General features: G+C 36.1%; 1 protein-coding gene across 6 annotated transcripts in view; it reads right to left on the bottom strand.

Moving 5' to 3' along the window:
- The window catches only part of LOC101265226 (ubiquitin-like-specific protease 1D), a 30202-nt gene that overhangs the window by 797 nt on the left and 8522 nt on the right, over positions 1–20883 (bottom strand). For 4 of the 6 annotated variants that reach the window (XR_011220629.1, XR_011220627.1, XM_026030676.2 and 1 more), the window contains exons 3-12: positions 16096–16144; positions 13396–13475; positions 13260–13289; positions 13060–13155; positions 11690–11786; positions 9909–10003; positions 5957–6079; positions 1445–1556; positions 293–400; positions 70–202 (exon numbers count right to left, since the gene is read on the bottom strand). Coding sequence is in view for 4 of the 6 variants with exons in the window: in XM_026030676.2 (XP_025886461.1) it covers positions 101–202; positions 293–400; positions 1445–1556; positions 5957–6079; positions 9909–10003; positions 11690–11786; positions 13060–13155; positions 13260–13289; positions 13396–13475; positions 16096–16144 (892 nt within the window). In the remaining 2 variants the exon portion in view is untranslated. The remainder of the gene's footprint in view (positions 1–69; positions 203–292; positions 401–1444; positions 1557–5956; positions 6080–9908; positions 10004–11689; positions 11787–13059; positions 13156–13259; positions 13290–13395; positions 13476–16095; positions 16145–20883) is intronic. The other 2 variants (XM_069297097.1, XM_026030677.2) reach the window with 1 other exon arrangement.

Below are 20883 nucleotides of genomic sequence, written 5' to 3' on the forward strand. Positions count from 1 at the left end.
GCAGGCATGTCATGACCCTAGTTTATGCTGAAAAACTGCTAGTGGATTTCTTTGAGCAAGAGTATTTACCTGTCTGTACACAGTACCAATCCCAAAAATATCAATCATTCTCACTCACATTCTTGAATTTTTCCTCGAGTATTCTGCGGATTTTCATCCTCAAACAAGAGGCTTCGGCAGGTTTGAACCACCTTCTTCCAAACTGACAATAAGATCATTTTAAATCGATGACTGATGCAAATGTTCAACAACCAAAAATTGGAGAAAGCTATAAATAAAACAAAAGTTATACCATGGTCAAATCCTTCTTTTTAAGCCTTCTATGAACTTCGTCAATGAAACGCTCCATAAAGAAAAGAACAAACAGACCGCAGTCATACTCATTTCTTTGTTGTGGGACCTGTTACCAGAAAATTTCAAGAAATGCTGTTTCCGTGAACTTGCAGACATAGTCACAATATATGTAGACAAGTTTGCTTCTATAGGTTCTATAAATTTCTCAAACGGAATATCCAGAAGTGAGTCAATGTTTTAGACACCCTCCCCAGTTGATTATAAGTTCTATTAGGATATCCTTCTAACCAAGAAAAAAACATAAAAAGAGAGAAGAAAAAAAAAGGAAAAACAGAGCCAGTATGGAAAATTTGGAACTTTATGACGGCCTAAGCCCATAAAACAGATGATCATCAAACTAAGCAACCCCAATTGATGTTTTCTACTACTAGAGAAGCCACTTCTTTTCACGCAATCAACAAATGGTATATACATCAATAGCTGAAAAGCAACTGTTGTGAATACAATTAAATGATAAAAGTGTGCTCGATGAGATGGTCCCATATATTAAGATAGTTACATCCTATCCTACTTTTTCAAATTACAAAATACCTTAAATTTGGTGGAATCCGGATATATCCCAAAACGTCCCGATTTTGGATACATCTGTCAACGTTCCGATACGTTGCATCTTGGTTTATAAAGTTATGTATCCAACTTCAAATTACAAAAATCCCTTAAATTTGGTTGAATCCAGATACATTTCAAAATGTTCCGATACATCGTGTTCCGGTTTTAGATACATCTCTCAACGTTCCGATACATCACATCTCGATTTCGAATACATCACTCAACGTCCTGATACATCTCATACGTCCCGATATATCATGTAAAGTGATTTATCCAAGAATATGAGAGAGTAGGAATTTTTGTAATTTTTTCAAACTGGTAGGAAATTTTAGAAAATATAGTAAAATAAGTTGTGTATTTAAGTAATTTTTCCAAGCAAATTCCCAAAACAAAAGCTCACATCCGATGTCAGCCAAACCAAACTCCCTGTATCACAAGGTATTTGAATGGACAAGATAGCTTCTGGTTGGACAAGATAGCTTCTGGTATGAAAAGAATTCCAAAGACTGCGTCATGCCATAAGTTGCAAATGAAAGAATACCTGAATGATGTTTTCATCAATTCTTCGTGGAAGATTTTCCCATATTTTGTCTGAAATAGGAAGAGCTAGCACTTCTCCTTGTCTTAAGAATTTCCATTCTTCTACCAAAAATCTACAGGAAACGTCTCCAGGTTTAAGAAGCTTCCAGTTAAAAATGTTATCTTACCGCGAGTTTGAAGAGAAAATTGGTTATAACAGAGTAAACCTCAAGATTGTAATATTCAGATTATGAAACTACAACACTGTAAAATGATCAAAACGCCGCATTCAAAAACATCCAAACAATAAATATATAACCAAAGTACGAAAACTTGAAAGAGACCAGACTTCTTAACCCTGTCAAGTTCTTATTCAACAAGACAAAGTAGTAAGCAATAGTGACTTTTCTGTTGAGGCATTCCAGATCTCAACAGCAAACAATTTTCTCCCTTAGGCATATTGCATGGAAATGAATTAGCACGGATATAGCCATGCAAGAATTCCCATTTGGTATTAGGGTCTTTCCCTCCTAACCTCCCAAGTGTCACTAATTTTACCATGCAAATTGATCAGCCTGATAAAGTTCCCATTTCTGTCCAGCTAAGTATGATAACAGAACTCTAATTTCTGCCCCTTTAGTTCTCAAGCTGTTACAATTCATGCTGTAATTAGTTATCATTTCTAAATTGTAGCATATATAGCACAAGAAATTTTGAATGGTCAAGTTAAAGCTTATACAATCCTACATTCAGAAATAATGTCAAAATGGTTCTGGCATTTTTTTATGACAAGTGAACCCGCAGCCGCTAACCTATGGGTGCGCATAGGGTAAAACCCCCGCTTGCAAATTACACAAGAGAGGTAACCTACACTAGGCAAGACTGGTGCGACGAGCTCGACACAGAAAGGCCAACCCATTGCTTAGGCTGGCAAGGGGTTTCGAACTTGAAACCTCCAACATGGAAGTCCCAAGCCCAAACGACTGGACCCCCCCGGGCAAGGGGTTCTGGCATATGCATTATTACAAGGACAATTGTAGTTATGGAAAATCAGAAACAAGATGTAGCTGCAGTCATTAATTATAACAACTCCGAATCAAAATGTAACGACTCGCAAAATAATAGGTTGAACTAGAGCCTAATGTATGAACCTTATAAGTTTATGTATAAATTAGAGATATAAAAAGGTCCAAAATTTTGGCTAAAAAGTATAATTTTAAGGGAGGGTTCAAGGCTAGTGAACCACAAGGACCTTAAATGCCTCCTTAAACATTTCCTTAGGTTCTTTTGGCTAAGTCCATATGTGGAAGAGCGTTTTCGTAAATTATTATTTTTAAGTTAAATTAGAAAGAGGATATATTTTATATTATTTCTAATTAACTATATAAGGGATTTTATATTAAAATATCCCCAAAATAAACAACTTTCACAAAGACCCACTTCAAATCAAAAAGTTCATCTTCCTCCAATTTTTCTCTCTGAACTCAAGGGAGAAGAAGAAGACATGGAAGCTTGGATTTGGGGATTTCAAAAGAGTTTCTTCACCAATTTTCTTCAAGGTTTTTTAATATATGTATAGTGATCCTTCATCCTTGATCAATCTTTCTTTCAAGGAGTACAATCAAAAAGAATTTCGAAGTCTTTCAAAGATCAAAATCCTATTTTCTAATCTAAGCATGGGTTCAATGCTAAAACGTTTTCAAAGTATTTATATTGATGAATTAAGATTTAATTGATGATTATAAGTTGATTTGGCATTGAATTCCTTCAAGAACCCATGATTTTCCCTAGACTCTTTTATTTTGGAAATTGGTTAATTATGAAAGTATGATGAAATAGTAATTGTTCATATGAAGTTAGTTTATGAAGTCATGGCATTAGTTATATCTTATTGTGGTGAATTATTGATGTATTGGTGAGATGAAGATCATGACCTAAAAAGGGAAGTTATGAATCAATTTATGTTGAATTGCTTATGTGGATGATGGAGGATGTCAATTGTCTAAACTCTTGTAGTATCTTGAATATATGGGTTGAGATTGATCCTTAATGACATAGAATTGTGATAGATTGATGTGTGATCCACTTATGGTGAAGGTGTTCAGTTATCGAGTATGAATGGAATGATCCACTTATGGTGGAGGTGCTTACATTATGGTATATGTTGAATTGTACGTAGTGCGATTGTGGAAGGGTTATACCCAGATAACTTGCACTATGATTATATGAGTATACACATGCAATGAATGAATGAACTAATTGAATAACTATTATGTACATGTCTAGTATAATGAATGTGGGTGTGTTGAGTTGCATGGTATACAAATCCTTGAATGCAATATATGAAGATTATGCATGATTATGATAGTATGTATATGCTTATGAGCACTTTGAGAGGGAAGTGTCTATGACGATATTGTTGTTGTTGTTGTCATACTAGGGACAATCAAACACACACTTGCATAAATATGATTATGGTGATCCTATTGTGTTGATTGAAAGATAGTTCTCATGAAAACACTATGAATGTATGTAAAAGGATTTCTCACATGTATATTAGGATTATAAAGGTGAAAGGTAGTTCTCACCTGATTGAATCAATGAGCTATGTTATGAATTGTATTTGATGAAGGCTAAAGTATTCTGTCACACATGTAGAAACAATCTAAATACTATTAATGTATAAGTTTGGGAATAATGCTAGCACCGAGCTGATATGGAAAATGAGGTACAGACTCTCCCACTAGTTAGGTCGGGTCTTCTACATATGCTCTCATGAGATGGAAACTCTCCCGCTAGACAGGGTTTTTAGAAGCAACCTCCCTATCCCATAACTATGTGCCTGCATGGGTATTAGCTAGTAGATCCACCCTAAAGCTAAATATGTTAGTTCTGTCTTAGGCAAGTAGGACGCCTTTTTTCAGTGTGGGGTCATATGATATCGGTTTCCATATAGCTTACCTGGTCTACGTCGGTTAAGTCTATATTCCCTCTAATGAACAAGCATATGAATTATAAATACGAAAGTGAGTTATATGCTATGGTACCTCAAAGGGTTTACTTAGTATGAGTGGTAGTATGGGATGTCATTCATACATTGCACAAGTGGACTTTGAGAGTAGTCATGGTGTGTTACTCTTATGTTTATGTACTATGAATATGCATTATGTTATGCATTGTGAATATTAAGTATGTTTATGTACTATGAATATGCATTATTTTATGTTTTGTGAATATTAGGTATGTTTATGTACTATGAATATGCATTATGTTATGTGTTGTGAATATTAAGTATGTGTATGGGGTATGAATATGAAGTATGTTTATGAATTATGAATATGAACATGATTACGAATGTCTCTTTACTATGTGTATGAACTATGGATGAGACTAATGTATGATAGGTATGACCATGGTAGTCCAAAGATGATACTTAGCGTAGGTAGGGTTATGGGACCTTATCTACACATGACACAAGTGCAATCTAGGGTTACTTATGTGGCTATGCTATTATGTCTTATGAGTATGCTATTAAGGATGTTGACTTAATGTCGAATGAATGACGTACCCTTAAATAAGTTAATACAGAATGTTGACTATGTATTTCATGTAATAGTGTAGATCTTGCTTGGGTTGTATTACGAGTTATTTCCTTGTCTTGACGCAATGAATATGAATGTGCCTAGTCTAGCGTGGCTTTGAGGAATACTTAGTGTGAGTAGTATTATGGAATGCTACTTATACATTGCACAAGTATGAGTTAAAGTTGTCTTGGGGGATGTTCTTAATGTGTTTATGTGAAGTATGTAATGCTTATGTTCCTTATGAATATGTATTGTCTAAAGCTTGTATGTTGAATATATCCCAATGTGAAGATATGATTTGTATGTTTATTAGTTTTGGAGATTATGCCTAATATGCTCTTATTCATAAAGTTTTACCAAATTGACATATGCGCATGTCTTTCAAACGAAATATCCCTTTCTGAGCATGTTTTTGCATGATCATCATACTTAGTACTTGATTGTGCTAACCCATATTTCTTCTACTTTTTACTATAAGTGTAGGTTTCGGCAAGAGATAGAGTTCTCTAAATTCAAGGGCTTGGGAAGAGTTCTCCAAGACCAAGTGTATGTCGTCATTAATTCTAGGACAAGTATTTAGAAGTTTCTTGTATTTAATTTGTAATAGGTTATGTCTCTTGTATTTAATTTGTAATAGGTTATGTCTATCTTTAGGTTTCATGTCTTGGTTAGATGGCCATGTGAGATGTAGGCTTCCGCTATGATTTTAAATGTCGTGTTCTTGAAGTGAAGGGTTTTTAAATGAAAAGTTATAATTCCTTGTCATTTTTCCTTATGATCAAATGTTATGAATGCTATGAGGCTTGTATAAGACCTCTTCGAGGTCGAGTACGCCATGTCACGACTAGGGGGTGTAATAGAGTCGTGACACAAAACTACAATTTACAAAAAATAAATTCTGTAGCATGGATGTCACATTATTTAACAGCCAACAACAGAGTTCAGCTTACTTTCTTATGGTAGCAAAGAGGGACTTGCTGCAGTGAAGCCCTAATGAATCCAAGTGAAGTAAAATTGGCCCCAGTTGATCTTCTTTATCTGGTATGCAAATTATAACCAGGCTCCAATGAAGACTACAAAGGAGAAGAACCAACACAAGGACATCAATAGCAACTCAACAGAAATAGTGTAAGAGGACAAAGAGTAATGTTAAATGCACCAAAACCAACAAAAATAACTTGGAGCGAAGTCAATGATTCCTCGGCCAACTACCAATTGATTGTTCCATTTTGTGAAGAAATTATGATCTCTTAGTCATTTAGAAAAGATATAAATCACCGGAATTTACACTTGTATAGTGTTCTGTTTCCATCACTAATAAAACTATTATACCTAAACAAAAAAAAGTAGTTCCCTATTCAGTATTCTCCTTTTGTTGTGTGTGTGTGTGGGGGGGGGGGGGGGTGGGAGTTGGGGGCATGAGCAATGACTAGACATGTGTTGCTAACAAGGACTACCAGCTGAACTGATCAATGCAGTGTTATCAAAGGCGAAAAATGCAAAAAAGCTCTAAGGTCTGTGGGGGCTTTAAGCGCAAAACGCAAATAAAGCATGGCCTTTTACAAAAAAAAGGTTCAAAGGGATAAAAGAATAAAATATATATGTTTAGTCCAAGACTAATAATTATAAACCAATGAAATTGAAAATTTTTTATAATAAAGTGAAATCTCAATTATTTAGCTTCACTTTCATAAGAGGCTCATTGGCAAGGAAATGTTTTTCTTAGAACTTTGATGAAATACACTAAAGCGCAAATAAAGTTAGGCGAGGAGCTCAACACGTTATGAGCCTCGTTTCAGGGCTTAAGCGCGCTTTGATAACACTGGATCAATGTACATGAACTGTTGGGTAGCTGGTTGACCTGCTTATGTAGCACCTACATAGATTGAGATGTGACTGCTGACAAGTACAACCACCCATGATAGAAACCTGGTAGGTGTGAAGCGGAGACTTAAGCCGTGTGAGTGGAAAGTTGAGAAGATTTTAAGAATGAGATTTTCACCAGCCTGAGTGTCTTGATACAGAGTTCCTACCTAGGAGAATCAATTTATATGACGACGGAGAAGAAACGCCAGCGAACCAGATCATGTTTTGGTAAAGCTTTCTTGAGGCATACTTAAACCTGTAAGCTAGGTGAAAGGATGTATTAAGTGGGTTCCAGGCAGGGAAAGATGTATTAAGGTGGCAAGGTAACAACTCTGGTGCTTTAAGGTGAATGCAGCCCATCGACTGATGAACCAGTCTAATCAGCAGATTGATAATTTGCGTTGGAAGCATATTTGGTGAGAACTAATATTCCACACAAAGTAGCATTTGGCTTTTGGCAAAGGAAGTTGTCCTCACACAGGACAATTTAATGAGAAGAAAGATCACAATGTGCTCCTGATTCTTTCTATGTGGAGTTAAGGGCAAAGATAGTCAGTTAACCATCTATTCCCACATTGCTAGGTGACAGAATGGGGATTTTTCATTAATTTTAAAAGCATATCCTGGATTATGCCCAGGAAGATTACAGAAGCTCAATAGAGTTGGGAGGAAACAGGATTAATGGCAAAGAGCACGAGTAGATGGAGATGGCCCCTGAATTTGGAAGGAAATAAATGTAAGATGCTTTGAGGAACAGAGAACTGCTTTTTTTATCGGGCAAATATATCAATTATATACATGGCCAAAATGCCGTATGCAAGAACAAAAAGTAAAGATTAAAGAATCTACAAAATGATACTATGCTCTACAAACTCAACCCATCATCTATACAACAAGGAACTTTATGTGAGCACCAAAAAAATACAAGGGAACGGAGACTGCTTCTCAGCTGGGAGAAACTAGACTCTACTCCTTCAAAACCTCTACTATTTCTCTCTCCAAACATTTTGCATTAACGCAAGCAGAACCACATTCCTAGCCCTTCGTCTTCTCTTTTGCTTCCGGTTCTCCAGCTAAACATCAACTCTTTCACAATTTTTGACGTTGCCCACTGAATGTAACCATCTAAACATATTCCCACCATAACTCATGGTCAGCCCGCAATATAGAAGAAGAATATCCACATCCTCACCTGTCTTCTTACACAGGTAACACCAACTGATGCAAACAACATTTTGCTTACTAAGTTTTTCTGCTATCAAATCACCCTTCTTGCAGCTAGTCAAGTGAAAAACGCACCTTCCTTGGCACCTTTGGTATCCTTGTTGCATTACATGGAAAAGCATTCTCCTCTCTAAGCAATGATTTCTCATAGGAGGACTTCATAGAGAACACTCCAGTGTTCCCTAAGCCCCACCACCAATCGTCTGGTTCATCACCGGATTCAACAACTTCCCAATCCTGAAGTTCCCTTCTAAATCTCAAGTCCCAAAAAACCTCCACCATGTGTCCCCTTAATATGTTAAATTATCGTATTTCTTTGGCACGATACTCCGTATCTCTGAAATTTATCTTTCAATAATATGTCTCCATACCATTTATGCCCCCAATAGTTTACTCTTCTTCCATCTCAGACCTTGACTGAGATATTTTCCAAAACATAATCCCATTCCTTCATGGTATTCCTCCACAAACCACAACCAAAACACAAAGTCATATCTCTAAGTGAGACACTTATATTGTCCCTCACCCCTAACTGCAACAAAATCAAAGCCCCTCAAGTAACCCCGCAAGACAGCTATATCCATCATCCTGCTTAAAGCTTCCATAACTAGAATAAACAGCATTGTTGACAGGAAATCTCACTGAAGAGATGCAAAAATAAACTCATTTCCTTTAATTTTCCTCAAGTTCCATTTGAAGTAAAATGGAATTTAGGAATTTTCAGTTAACATGACCCTAGGCCTTTTCACGATCAAGTTTGCACAACACACCTACCACTCCTTGCTTTCTCCTTCAATCCACTACTTTGTTTCCCACCAAAGCTACATCTAGAATTTGTCCACCCTCCACAAAACATTCTGCGAAGTAGAGACAGTATCATCTAACACCTTCTTAAGTTTAATAGGAATCAACTTAAAGATGATCTTATAGATGCTTCCCACTATACTAATAAGTCTGTAGTCCTTCATGCTCGTAGCTCCTTCCTTTAAGGGATGATGACAATGGATGAAGCATTCATAGTTTTCTCAAATTCCCCTCTTTCATGAAACTCAACAATAGTATCCATCACATCAGTTTTAACTGTCTTCCAAATCCAAATAGAAACCATTGAGATCCGATGCTTTATCACCTGCAAAACAACCCACCGCCTTTTTCATCTCCTCCTCCTCGATTGCTCTTTCTAGCCACACATCGGAGATATGATTTAGGTAATGGAACAGGAAGATGAGTGAACAATCCTACATCAGCTGAATTCCTTGGGTGGGGTTGCACAAGGGTTCTTATTATGCTGGCGGTACTGTGGTATATACATAGTACTCCTGGAGAACCAAGAAACCTCCAAACAGCACTAACTGCTAAGTTACCAAAAACATTGCTCGGCAACAGGATTTCTCTCCGAGAATTGCTATTTCCTTACTAACTGCATTGACTCAGTCTCACTTATGTTGCTCCCTCAACTAATCGGGGTTAAATAGTTCAGTACGTGTCCTATGAAATGAACGAAATTAATCTAATTACATGATTACAAAGAATGAATCACTCCAATTGATCCTAAATCATATGCATAGGAATTATAAGATACTAATACAAACTGCTAAATTAGGTCTTGGGCATAACTCATACCCAGAAGCTAGCTCAGAGGCAGGAGTATTGCTCAAACCTTATCAGGAGTCCACCCATCTCATTAACCATCAATGTGGGACTTTTGCCATTCTTCAACACAAACAAACCAAATAAAAAATCTCCAAATACAGCATACTTGAATTAAATCTTTGTAAATCAAACCATGATAAAAGGAACCACACAACTTACTCTTCATGTATGGGAAGAAATATATAGGCTTTCTCAAATATATTCACCCCTTTCCACCACCTTCTTAGTCTGATAAATGAAGCTTCCTTTTCATTCTGCGTAGAGAATTAGGAATTGGATTCAGATTTACTGATATTCGAAAGATTGATACACTGCAAGAACTAGGAAAGAAATATAGATAGTATCAAATAGTTCCTGACTGTTCAGCATATATTCCATCAGAAAATCAAGTACAAATGGAATAGTCATCTGCAACTTTACATTATGTTTTCAGAGTATCCATACTGCATATGAAGACATAATTAACGAAATAAATGTGTGTTTTCTCTAAAGCTTAAGCTTTTAAATGAGATGGTCATACACATTTCAACATCGTATCAGAATAGCAGATATATTGGGTTCAAGTCTCACTGCCACACATTACCAAAAGATTTCCACGTGTTTGGCCCGTTGAGAGATAATTAATTATGTAAAATAGTGCTCTCTCCAACAGTTTGAACACTTAGATGAGATGGTTGCATACTTCAACTAAGATAATATAAAGACAACAAATATCTGGAGAAAGACTAATACACCAACATCAATCAGAGTTTAAGAGTCTAAGTACCTTTTACAGGGTCATTTTACCTTAATTATTCAATCTTTTTCAGAATAAATAAATAAAGACGAGGCCAATGCTCTCTTCTCCATGCTTTATTTGGAAAATGGGTAATGTTGTATTCTTTAGCATTAAGGAGATGCTGGGGGACCTTCAAAAGAAGAAATAGAAAACTGATACTTACAGTGATCCTAAAAATTCTACGAGCTGTTCTGCATCCTCTAAACCAATCTCTTTACACCATAAAAAGAGAGATACAAAACAATTCCTACAAACGCTCTCTTCGACACATTTGCCCATTAAAAAGAAGCTTCAAACAAGACTCAGTACTTTTGAGATCCATCTACCAAGCTCAGTATTGATCTATAACACGTAAACTTTCATTTGTCTTCACTAACCCGTGTCTATGTGTATGGCTATATGCCATGACTACTTTGCACAGAATTATTAAAAATACGCTAAAAATTAGCAAAGGACATACACGCCCCAAAGTAGATATTTTCACACAGGCGGGACGTTATACAAAATGGTCGGAAAATTTCACATTTTATAGATTTATATAGAATATGTTAAACAGAATAGGTATAGAAATATTAAATATGACTCAACCTAACTGATTGATCCTCCTAGATCAATGACCAAGCGCGTTCCTACAATACTATGTGATTGGAGTTCGAATCAGTACAGCGCCAGATTTTCCTTTCTTTTTTTTAGTTTCTAATCAAGTGACTCTCCCTATATCTGCTAAAAAACAGGTTTTCTGTAGGGCTGATCCAGCAACAGCTTAATCAGAAATGAACAAATATACCAGCCTACCAAGCATACAACTTACATATTAACTTGGACAATATAATATTTGCTATATTGAACAGGTTCAAGAAAAAGCTTGAAAGAAAAAATTACTCATGCAATGTGTATTTCTAGGAAAGATGTAGTAATTTACATTAGTTCTGTTTTAATAAATATGATTTGAATAATATTTCCAATAATTAACAATTTTTTTTACTTATTCAAAGGTCGATTTGCTTACAAAAGATCATGTGTACGCCATTGTTCACACACCACTGGTCGATCTATACTTGGTAACCAAGTTCATGTAACATAGTTATTAATAGAAAAATTAGAAAAGATGAGCTTAGTTAAAATTGGATGAAATTCTTTTATCTCAGAGGGAAGATAATACCTTGCTCAGTACAGCCTCTTTGAGCTTCTGGTAAAAATATGTATTGAAAAAGTGATACTCATTGACATCTGCATGAGGTTTTGTCTTCTGGAGGTACCTGACAACAAAACAATGCAATTAGGGTATAGCAGATAGAGAAAGTCGGTGCAAATTTCATCTTGCTCCTACTAGCAATTAGTGTTATCAAAGGCAAAAAGCGCAAAAAAGCTCTAAGGTCCATGGGGGCTTTAAGCGCAAATAAAAAATGGGCTTTAATGAAAAAAGGCGTAAAGAGAGAAAAAAGAAAGTGAAATATCAATCGTTTAGTTTCATTCTTCATAAGAGGCTCATTGGCAAGGAAAGTTTGCCTTAGAACCTTGATGACGACACTGAAGCACGCATAAAGCGAGGTGAAACACTCAACACGTTTAGAACCTTGACCACTTTTAGCATTTTAACTTATAAGCTACTTTAAAAAAAGTCAATCCAAACACCGCCCAAGTCTAGGTCTCCATCCGCTTGCCTATCTTACTAGGATATTGGAACAGTTTCTCATTTCATAGAAAAGTTGAAGGGAGAGTTATAACTTCTGGAACCGGAACAATAACTACTATAAAGTAAGAAGGAATAATCCCTGAAGCAAAGGCTCCGAAATTTATATTTAAAAAAAGGGATGAAGTAATCGGAATTACAAGAGAAACGGTTGTGGAAAGCGGAGAACATCAAAAATATCTATTTATAACATGCAACTACTTCAATAATGTTAAAATATAATGATACATTTGATAGAAAGAATATAACACAAGTGTTGACCAACTTCATGCATCCCAGAAGTTAATTTCATTCTATAAAGACAGTGAAGAGATTATCCAAACCAGCTGCTAAAAATAAAGTCCATAAGCAATTTTGTTAGTTAGTTAGTTGGTATTTATTAGGCGGCTAACTAGCAATAGTACCAAATGATAGCTGATGTTGGGAAAAGTCAAAACGATATTACAGAGGTAACCATCAAATACAAACACAAGATTTCAGAAAAAATAAATAAAATAAACACACACACACACACACACACATATATATTTATTGCATGATTGTGTCTGTATATGTACATGACACAACATATATTTAATCAGCTAAGCTCTATAATTCACATTAGACTAGAGATTGCTCTAATTGGAACAGAAAGTTGGGAAAAATCTCTTTGTTCAGAAGGTGAAAATTTTCTTTGGAACTGACCTGAAGATTCTTTAGTTTCATTCTTCTTTTCCTTTTATAAAATTTTTCCTTTTTCTTGGGGAAAATTCAAAGGAACCTATTTCCCAATATATGTCTAATCTATCTATTCATCAATCAACAATGTAAATATAAGAAGAAATATTTTGTTGACTCACCGGATGTAGAAATTCATTATAGTCGATGACAAATATGCTTCAGGTGCTAGAGATTCCATGTCCGAACAACAAATTTCAACGGATTCGGGATCAACCCTATGTCAGTGCAAAAACAATAAGGAAATCGTAAGCAATCAAAAAAAGCCCCAAGGTAATAAGTAATGCATACTGGATCAATAAGGTTGTGATTCATGTCATACCGTGAAGGATAGTATATTGTGATTGCCTTTCTGCAGGAAATAGAGGAATATAAGAGCTATTAACAATTGCTCACTAGCACTCAGATCAGATGTTGGTATGTAACTTTGAGAAAATGTTGATTTACTAATATATTACCGTTCAATTACTTGGTCCACTGGCTCTGTCGCTTTAATTGCATCAGGATCCTCCTCATCCACTAGAACAACAGCCTGCCCCTGGGAAAATGATGAATATTCAAATGGCAAGAAAGATCACATAGGAATGAAGCAGAAGTTCATGGTTTCCAAGGACCAAGAGAATGAACTATATTCAGGGGGGAAAGAATAAATAAAGCAAGAGAGGCTACAATAATACATCATGTCCCTCCAAAATGTCTTAGAGATTCTTTTGACTTATCATCATCATCTGCACTCTCCATCTGGTCAGGACAATTCACAACAGACACCAGACTCTTTGCAGATTGCCAACTTGTGGCTGCGAACTTGTCTATGAAGAGTTCTCCCGTTGCCGCTCATAAAGGTATTCGTTCTATTTGAGTCCCAATCCTATCTGTACTTGTCGAAATTATCATTGTTCGTCACCAGCTCGTTTTGTTTTTGAATCATCACTATCATCTATTTCTGCTCGTAGGACTACAGGTAAACCTTTTTCTCACCCAGGCAAGCGACAAGCCATGATCAAGGAGATATTTGCCTAACACTCTAGTGGTACTGGGGAACTTGTTCCTCTACCTCTAGGTAAGTCTCCAATTGGTTGTCATTAGTTATATACCGTGAAGGTTGGCACTGATAGATAGATTGATAGAGCATGACTGGTTGCCAAAGGCTACACAGATTTTTCATCTTGACTATGATGATACCTTCACTCCTGTGGCTAAGACTGCTGTACTCCGTCTCTCTTTTTATATGGTTGTTCTTTACTTCTTGCTATTGGACTCTCTACCATATATATATTACAAATGTTTTTCTTCATGGGGGTCTCAAAGATTGGGTATATACGGAGCAACAATCAGATCTTGTTGATCCGAGATGATATAGAAGGTTGGTAGAAAAATTGCACCATCTCACTGCAACTCGACCTGACATTGCTTTCCTGGTTAGCGTTGTAAGTCAGTTCTTTGATTATCCTTGTGACAACCATTGAAATGCAGTCATTCGCATCTTCCAGACACAAATATTCTCCAGGAAAAGGAATACTTTACAAAGACTGAGGACATAAGCAAATCATTGGATACACAATTGAAGATCGGGCAGAGACACCCTCTGGCAAACGATCTACCTCTGGGTATTATATTTTAGTTGGAGGAAATTTGGTGTTTCGGGAAAGTAAGAAACAAAATGTGGTTGCTCAACTAAGCGAATAAGCTGAATAATGGGCTATGGCAATGGCTACATGTGAGAACTTATATGGACCAAGCAACTATAGGAGTTAAAATTTGGAAAAATAATGAAATCGAATTGGATAAACAAATGCAGATTGAGCAGAGCCACCCTCTGGCAAACGATCTACCTCAGTGTATTGAGTTTTAGTTGGAGGAAATTTGGTGTTTTGGAGAAGTAAGAAAAAATATGTGGTTGCTCAATTGAGTGCAGAAGCTGAATAATGGGCTATGGCTATGGCAATGGCTACATGTGAACTTATATGGATCAAGCAACAATAGGAGTTAAAATTTGGAAAAAATAATGAAATGGAACTTGTGTGCGATAATGAGGCTTCACTGATACACTTCACATTGCATTAAATCCAACATTTTACAAGAGGAAAAACACATAGATATTACTTGTTATTTAGTCGGAGAAAAGATACTCTGAGGAGACATCACCGCAAATTTCGTGAAGTCAATTGATCAACTTGTAATATATTCACCAAGTCTTAGCCAGTCCTAGAACAAGTAAATATGTGTAGCAAGAGCAGTATACACGATTTTTATGCACCAACTTGAGAGAGAGTTTAGAATCCTTAAGAATATTCTAGAATATATAAGAAAATATATTAGATCACTTGATTTAGTCCTATCGTAATATAGAGATTTCTTTCTTTTTTAAGAAATGTAAACATAATTATTTAAGTTCAATAGCTTGAGGGAATAATCAAGTCAAATTCTCTTTTATTGTTTCTTCTGTTTAACATTACTGATCATTATTCCCTAGTGAACTTGTAAAGGATATTGGAACAACAGAAAAAAGGAGGGGCTTGTGGTTAAAGTATATATAAGTTCATCAATCAATGTATACCTACTGTAACTAACCACCTCCCACCCCAAGGGAGGAAGAGAAGGAGAGAAAGAAAGAGGTAGTGGTGCACTAGAATAACCATCTGAGTAGTCTTTAGCATGTGAATATTGATAATCAACCAAAGGTATTACCTGAAACTGTAACAATGTCGTACACTAGTGACCAATTTGGGTATAGGCCCGCACAACTGTAAAAATGTGTCAATAAGAGTCTAAGACTTGTTATCTTATATACTGTTAATGTTCAATTTTCCTAGAATATCACATACACCTTCCCTTGCGTATGCAACATCCTCTTTGAGATTTGCCCCACCATCGCTCAAGGTTGTACGCAGAGTGACCCGGATACTATCTACAATAGCCTAGCCCACTGCTGGTATTATCCACGTTGCGCCTAGAAACGCGTCACTGTGCTTTAGGGTTTATTTTCTTATATACCCAAACATTTATCCCGAGTTTGTTAATGTGGATTCCTAGTGTCACAGAAGACCAACAGCAACTCCCCAAATACCAATGCAAGTTTTCATATTGACAAAAAATATCTACACGCCTACATGGAAGCTAGCCGGGATAAGATAACTAAGATACATAAGAAGCCTTACATTTGCATGCCTTCGAGTATATGAAGATTGTGCTTGAGAGGCTTTAAACCTGCAAAAAAAAAGATCAAATCAGTAGCACTCACATTTTCGTTGGTTTGATTATTTATAATAGGACACCAAAAGGTACAAATTGCAGCAAAGGAGAGGCAGGAAAAGAAGAAATGAATAATTAAACACGTCAAAGTTTCATGGCTCATGGATATATAGCAAACACGTACAACAAATAATTCTAAATGTAGCTTGAAGATCACAAGTGCTTCTTCAGAATATCCAATTAATATCATGACAGAAATGATATCCTGAGTAACTTTGGACTCGAAAGAGAAATTCAAGAGAAAAAAAAAAAGAACAACTACTATTACTACACCTCAATCCCAAACAAGTTGGGCTAAATATGAATCCTCACTTTCATTTGAGATCATTTAGTATCATCATCATTATGCTAAACAAAATAAAATAAGAAGATAAATATTAATAACAATAATATTAGAAGTTATTTGACAAGTCTAGACCTATCATCAATTAGTAGTGATCAACTATGTGGATCCTTGTGCCCTATCTTTGGCTGAGTCTGCATTGATACCAATAATTTATAGGTCTTTCGAGACAACTTCCTTCCATGTGATTTTAGGTCTACTCATCGCCTTTTGACACTTTTACTTACCATAGTTTCATATCTACATATCAGTGCATCTGTAAGTTAATTTAGAACATGTCTAAACCATCTAAAGCAACCTTCTGGCATGTTATCCTCAGTCTGTGCTACTTGCACCTTTTGAATCATTCAAAAACAAGAAAAAGTACACATTCTCTAAGCAAAGGGTTCGGGTTGATAAGAGATGGGATAATGGGGGTTACAATTACTCTATCACTTAACCAGATTATGGTTCATTTTTTGGTGGATTCAAATTATGAACACTATTCAAAATTAGTGTTCATTTGATTAGGTAAGCAATCAATCAGGTCTATTGAACCGATAAGCAATCCCATGGGGGTGGACGATCAGCATTCCCATGGGATTGAAGGATAGAAATCCTATCCTCCCTGAAAATGACACAAAATACATCTCTTACTTAGTGGAATTGGAAAGTACCTACAGCTCCAACCTTACGGTTGTGGGTTAGAGTCACCATGTTACCTTATTAAAAAAACAAATAGTTTACCCTAAAAATAATTCATAAATCCCTTTTCACAATCATCTAAAAACAATAACCCCCTTCAACGAGCCTTTTGAATGTTGAGGTTAAGTCACGTGCCTTTTTTTTTTAAGTTTACAAGTGATAGATTTCCTAAACGTTGATTAAATTTATGTTGTGGATTTTTTTTCTTAAACGTGAATAAAATATTGCTGAATTTTTTTCCTTAACAATGATGCTATATGCTGCTTATTTATTTCGCCAAAATCTTACCCCTGATTAAATTTGTCTGACCCGGACTGGATATATGGGAAAGAGGTAGTGAAACCAATAGGACTGCAGTTATATGTCTGTTTTATGACAAGATGTTTGAAGGCGGAATTTTTTGCCACAAACATCTTATTGGTACTCATAGAGATGACACACGATGTACAAAATGCATGAAGGTTGTGGAGCAAGAAACAAAAACTATGTTGAGGAAAAAGGGAGCTAAAACGTCAAATGCTTACATCAACTAAATGTGACTAATCTTGATGGGGATGATGAAGAAAAAATGGAAGAAGATGAAGCTATTGATTTGTCACTTATTGCAAAATCACAAAAAAGGGGCTTCAGGTTGTGGATCAACATGTAGGAAAGGTCCTTTAGATAGTTACTTTTCGCAGAAGCCAGGAGATAATGCAGGGAAAAACGATAAAAAAAAAATTCATGATGTTGCCAAGGATATTTTGAGGGATCATGCAGTTGCGAGTTTTTTATGGTGGGTGCACAATGCAGGGATCACATTCACTTGTGTCAACTGTAAGGACACTTTTGGAGCGTTTATTGAGGTCGTAGGCCAATTTGGTTCAGGAATGACCCCCCCCCTCCCCCCCCCTTCCCCCCCCCCCCTATCATGAAGTAAGAGGTCCTTATCTAATTAAAGAAGTGGAGGAGACAAATTCTGGAGGAACATAGGATAGAATGGAACAAGTTTGGATATTCCATTATGATGGGCTAAGTGGATGGCAAGAATTGGTAAAATGACAATGTGTTGGTGAATTCTCCAAAAGGAAGCTTATTTCTTGAATCCACTCATGCGAGTGACTTGTCTACATATTCCATCAAAATGTTCTCCTTGTTTCGAAACACAACAAAAAGGACTGGAGAAAAGGATGTTGTTCAAGTTGTTACAAATAATGCAAGTCAAAATGCTAACGCCGGCGATATGTTAATGGGAGTGTTCCCGCACATTTATTGGACTCCATGAGCAGCTCATTGCATAAATTTGATGTTCAGGAATGTTTTCAAGAAAAGACCCTTCACTACAGTTTTCACTTAGGCAGTAACGGTAGATTATTACATTGTTCAAAAGCTTTTGTTATTGAAATATGATGATGAGAATCACAAAAAAATTAGTGAAACTTGGCAAGACTAGATTTGCTACTGCTTTCTTGACCTTGCATAGTATGCACATGCAAAAGGCCAATTTAGACACTTCTTCATTTTAAAAAAAAGATGGAACACAAGTAATTTGCAAAAGGAGGTAGGGGGTAGAAGTTGCATGCATGAATTTTTCTTATACCTCTTGGAACAATATTGTTCATGCTCTTAAAATCAGCGGTCCCTTGATTAAAGTACTTCAGTTGGTGGATGGGGGGAAAAAACCCACCAATGGGCTACCTTTATGGAGTTGTGTATACAGCTAAGAGGCTATTCAAGCGACTTTTATGAGCATAAATATGCCAAGGCCTTTGAGATAATTGGTAGACGGTGGGAAGATCAACTCATTCACATTTGCATGAAGTTGGGAATACTTTGAACCCATCACTCTTTTATGATAACTATGAGATGGATTTACTAGGTAAAAAAGTGTGGAAAGGATTCCATGATTGTGTTGGTAAGTTGGGCGCCAATAAAGATGAGCAAGATACAATAGTGGATCTGGTGAGCAAGTGCTAAGTTATTTTTTCAACTTAATAATTTTTAAATATTTGTTCTACTTCAATATTTAAATTGTGGAAGCTTTATGGTTGAGAATCTCAAAATTACAAAATATCACCATCAAAGTTCCAAGTCTAACTAGTAGCTCAACCGAAATGTGAGAAGAACTATGGCATGTTTGAACATGTGAGAACTATGCAGAAAGATGTATTATACTGATATAACTAAACTATATCTCAATTGTCTTATCTCCTAATAATTACTTCTGCAGAATCATACCAAGTAGAGGAACAGATTAACCCTTAAATCGCCCCAATGACCTGGTGTTCAATTAATACAATAAAATATTGAAGCGCCATTACAATGCTCGCAATTGTAGTTGATCCAATTCTTTTAGAAAATATTAATGATGCTAATGAATGGCTAACCGGAGTCCCTGAGAATCATGAAGAAGAAACAATTTTTTTGGGAGATTCTGATTTCACTTGGGATGTTGCTGCGGAGGCAAGTGGAGTTGAGGAGAACCATTATGGTTTAAGGGGGAATACTTCAAGCTTACACATGAAGAGAAGAAGTAGCTACAAGTCTATCCCTAATTCATGGAATTGAAGAATATGATGATGGAGTTGAAGAAGATAATTAGCGATAGAAAAACAACGGAGGAATATAGGATTTAGACAATCTTGTAGAAGTAGAATTTTAGAAGAATAGGAACTAAATGTTGAAACTTGAACCATTAATAGCTTTGATTTTGTATGTCCTATGGTCTATGGAGGATTTTGTGATGTCTATTTTTTAGTTTTTAATTTGAAATTCTGCTTACAAATATTCTCTTTTTATTTTGGTCTTTTGTACTTTCAAATTGTATTGAAGCGAGCGCTTCAGGGCCTTGTCGCTTTTTTCCGCTTCACACTCTTCAAAACACTGGACATGGACCATTCAAAAGATTAGTTTCCAGATGTTTGTAATTGAATTCTTTCACCTAAGGCAAAGATTGAGGAAGTATGGAGACAGCACTAATGTAACCTCAACTTTAGAAGATTTTTGAATGACTGAGGTTCAAAGCATTGCTGAATTTTTCAAAGTTTGGGAGCCTTTTCAAGGTCTTAGAAGCAATGAAGACCAAGTGGTTTGAGAAAGGGAACAGTAAGGGTTGCTTGACTGGCAATTCTGCTTATTTGCTACTTCCATATACTGGACTACAAGGATTTTATAGGCCTTCGTAATTCATCTGAAAAGTAAAGATCCCATACAAGGTGACTTGCTTTTTGTATCTGGTGGCAAAAGAGGTATGTTCAACTCGGGAAAATTTGAATAGAAGGGGTTTCCAACTGTGCTCAGGCGCTTTTTATGTAGAGCTGAATCTGAGAGTATCAACCACCTTTTTTGCATGCCCGTGAGACAGATCAGTTTTTGTAGCTGTTTCTTAACATAGTTGGGATCAGGTGGGTCATGCCAGAGTCTACATGTTATCTCTTAAAGTGTTGGAACAACAATTGTGGTAGCATGAATCAGAAGAAGTGGTGGAACATGGTTCCAGCATGCATTTGGTGGACTATATGGAAGGAGAGAAATACAAAATGATTTGAAAATTGAGATGAATTTTACTTTTCGTTTTATTTTTGGTGTATTAAAAGATGCAGAATCTTTCCTAGATTATGGACTCCCTGTGAATTAGAACAGGGACACAGATCTGCCTTTTGAATTGTAAATATGGTTTAAGGACATC

The sequence above is a fragment of the Solanum lycopersicum genome, chromosome 4, assembly GCF_036512215.1.
Source record: "Solanum lycopersicum chromosome 4, SLM_r2.1".
NCBI classification, from domain to species: Eukaryota; Viridiplantae; Streptophyta; class Magnoliopsida; order Solanales; family Solanaceae; genus Solanum; species Solanum lycopersicum.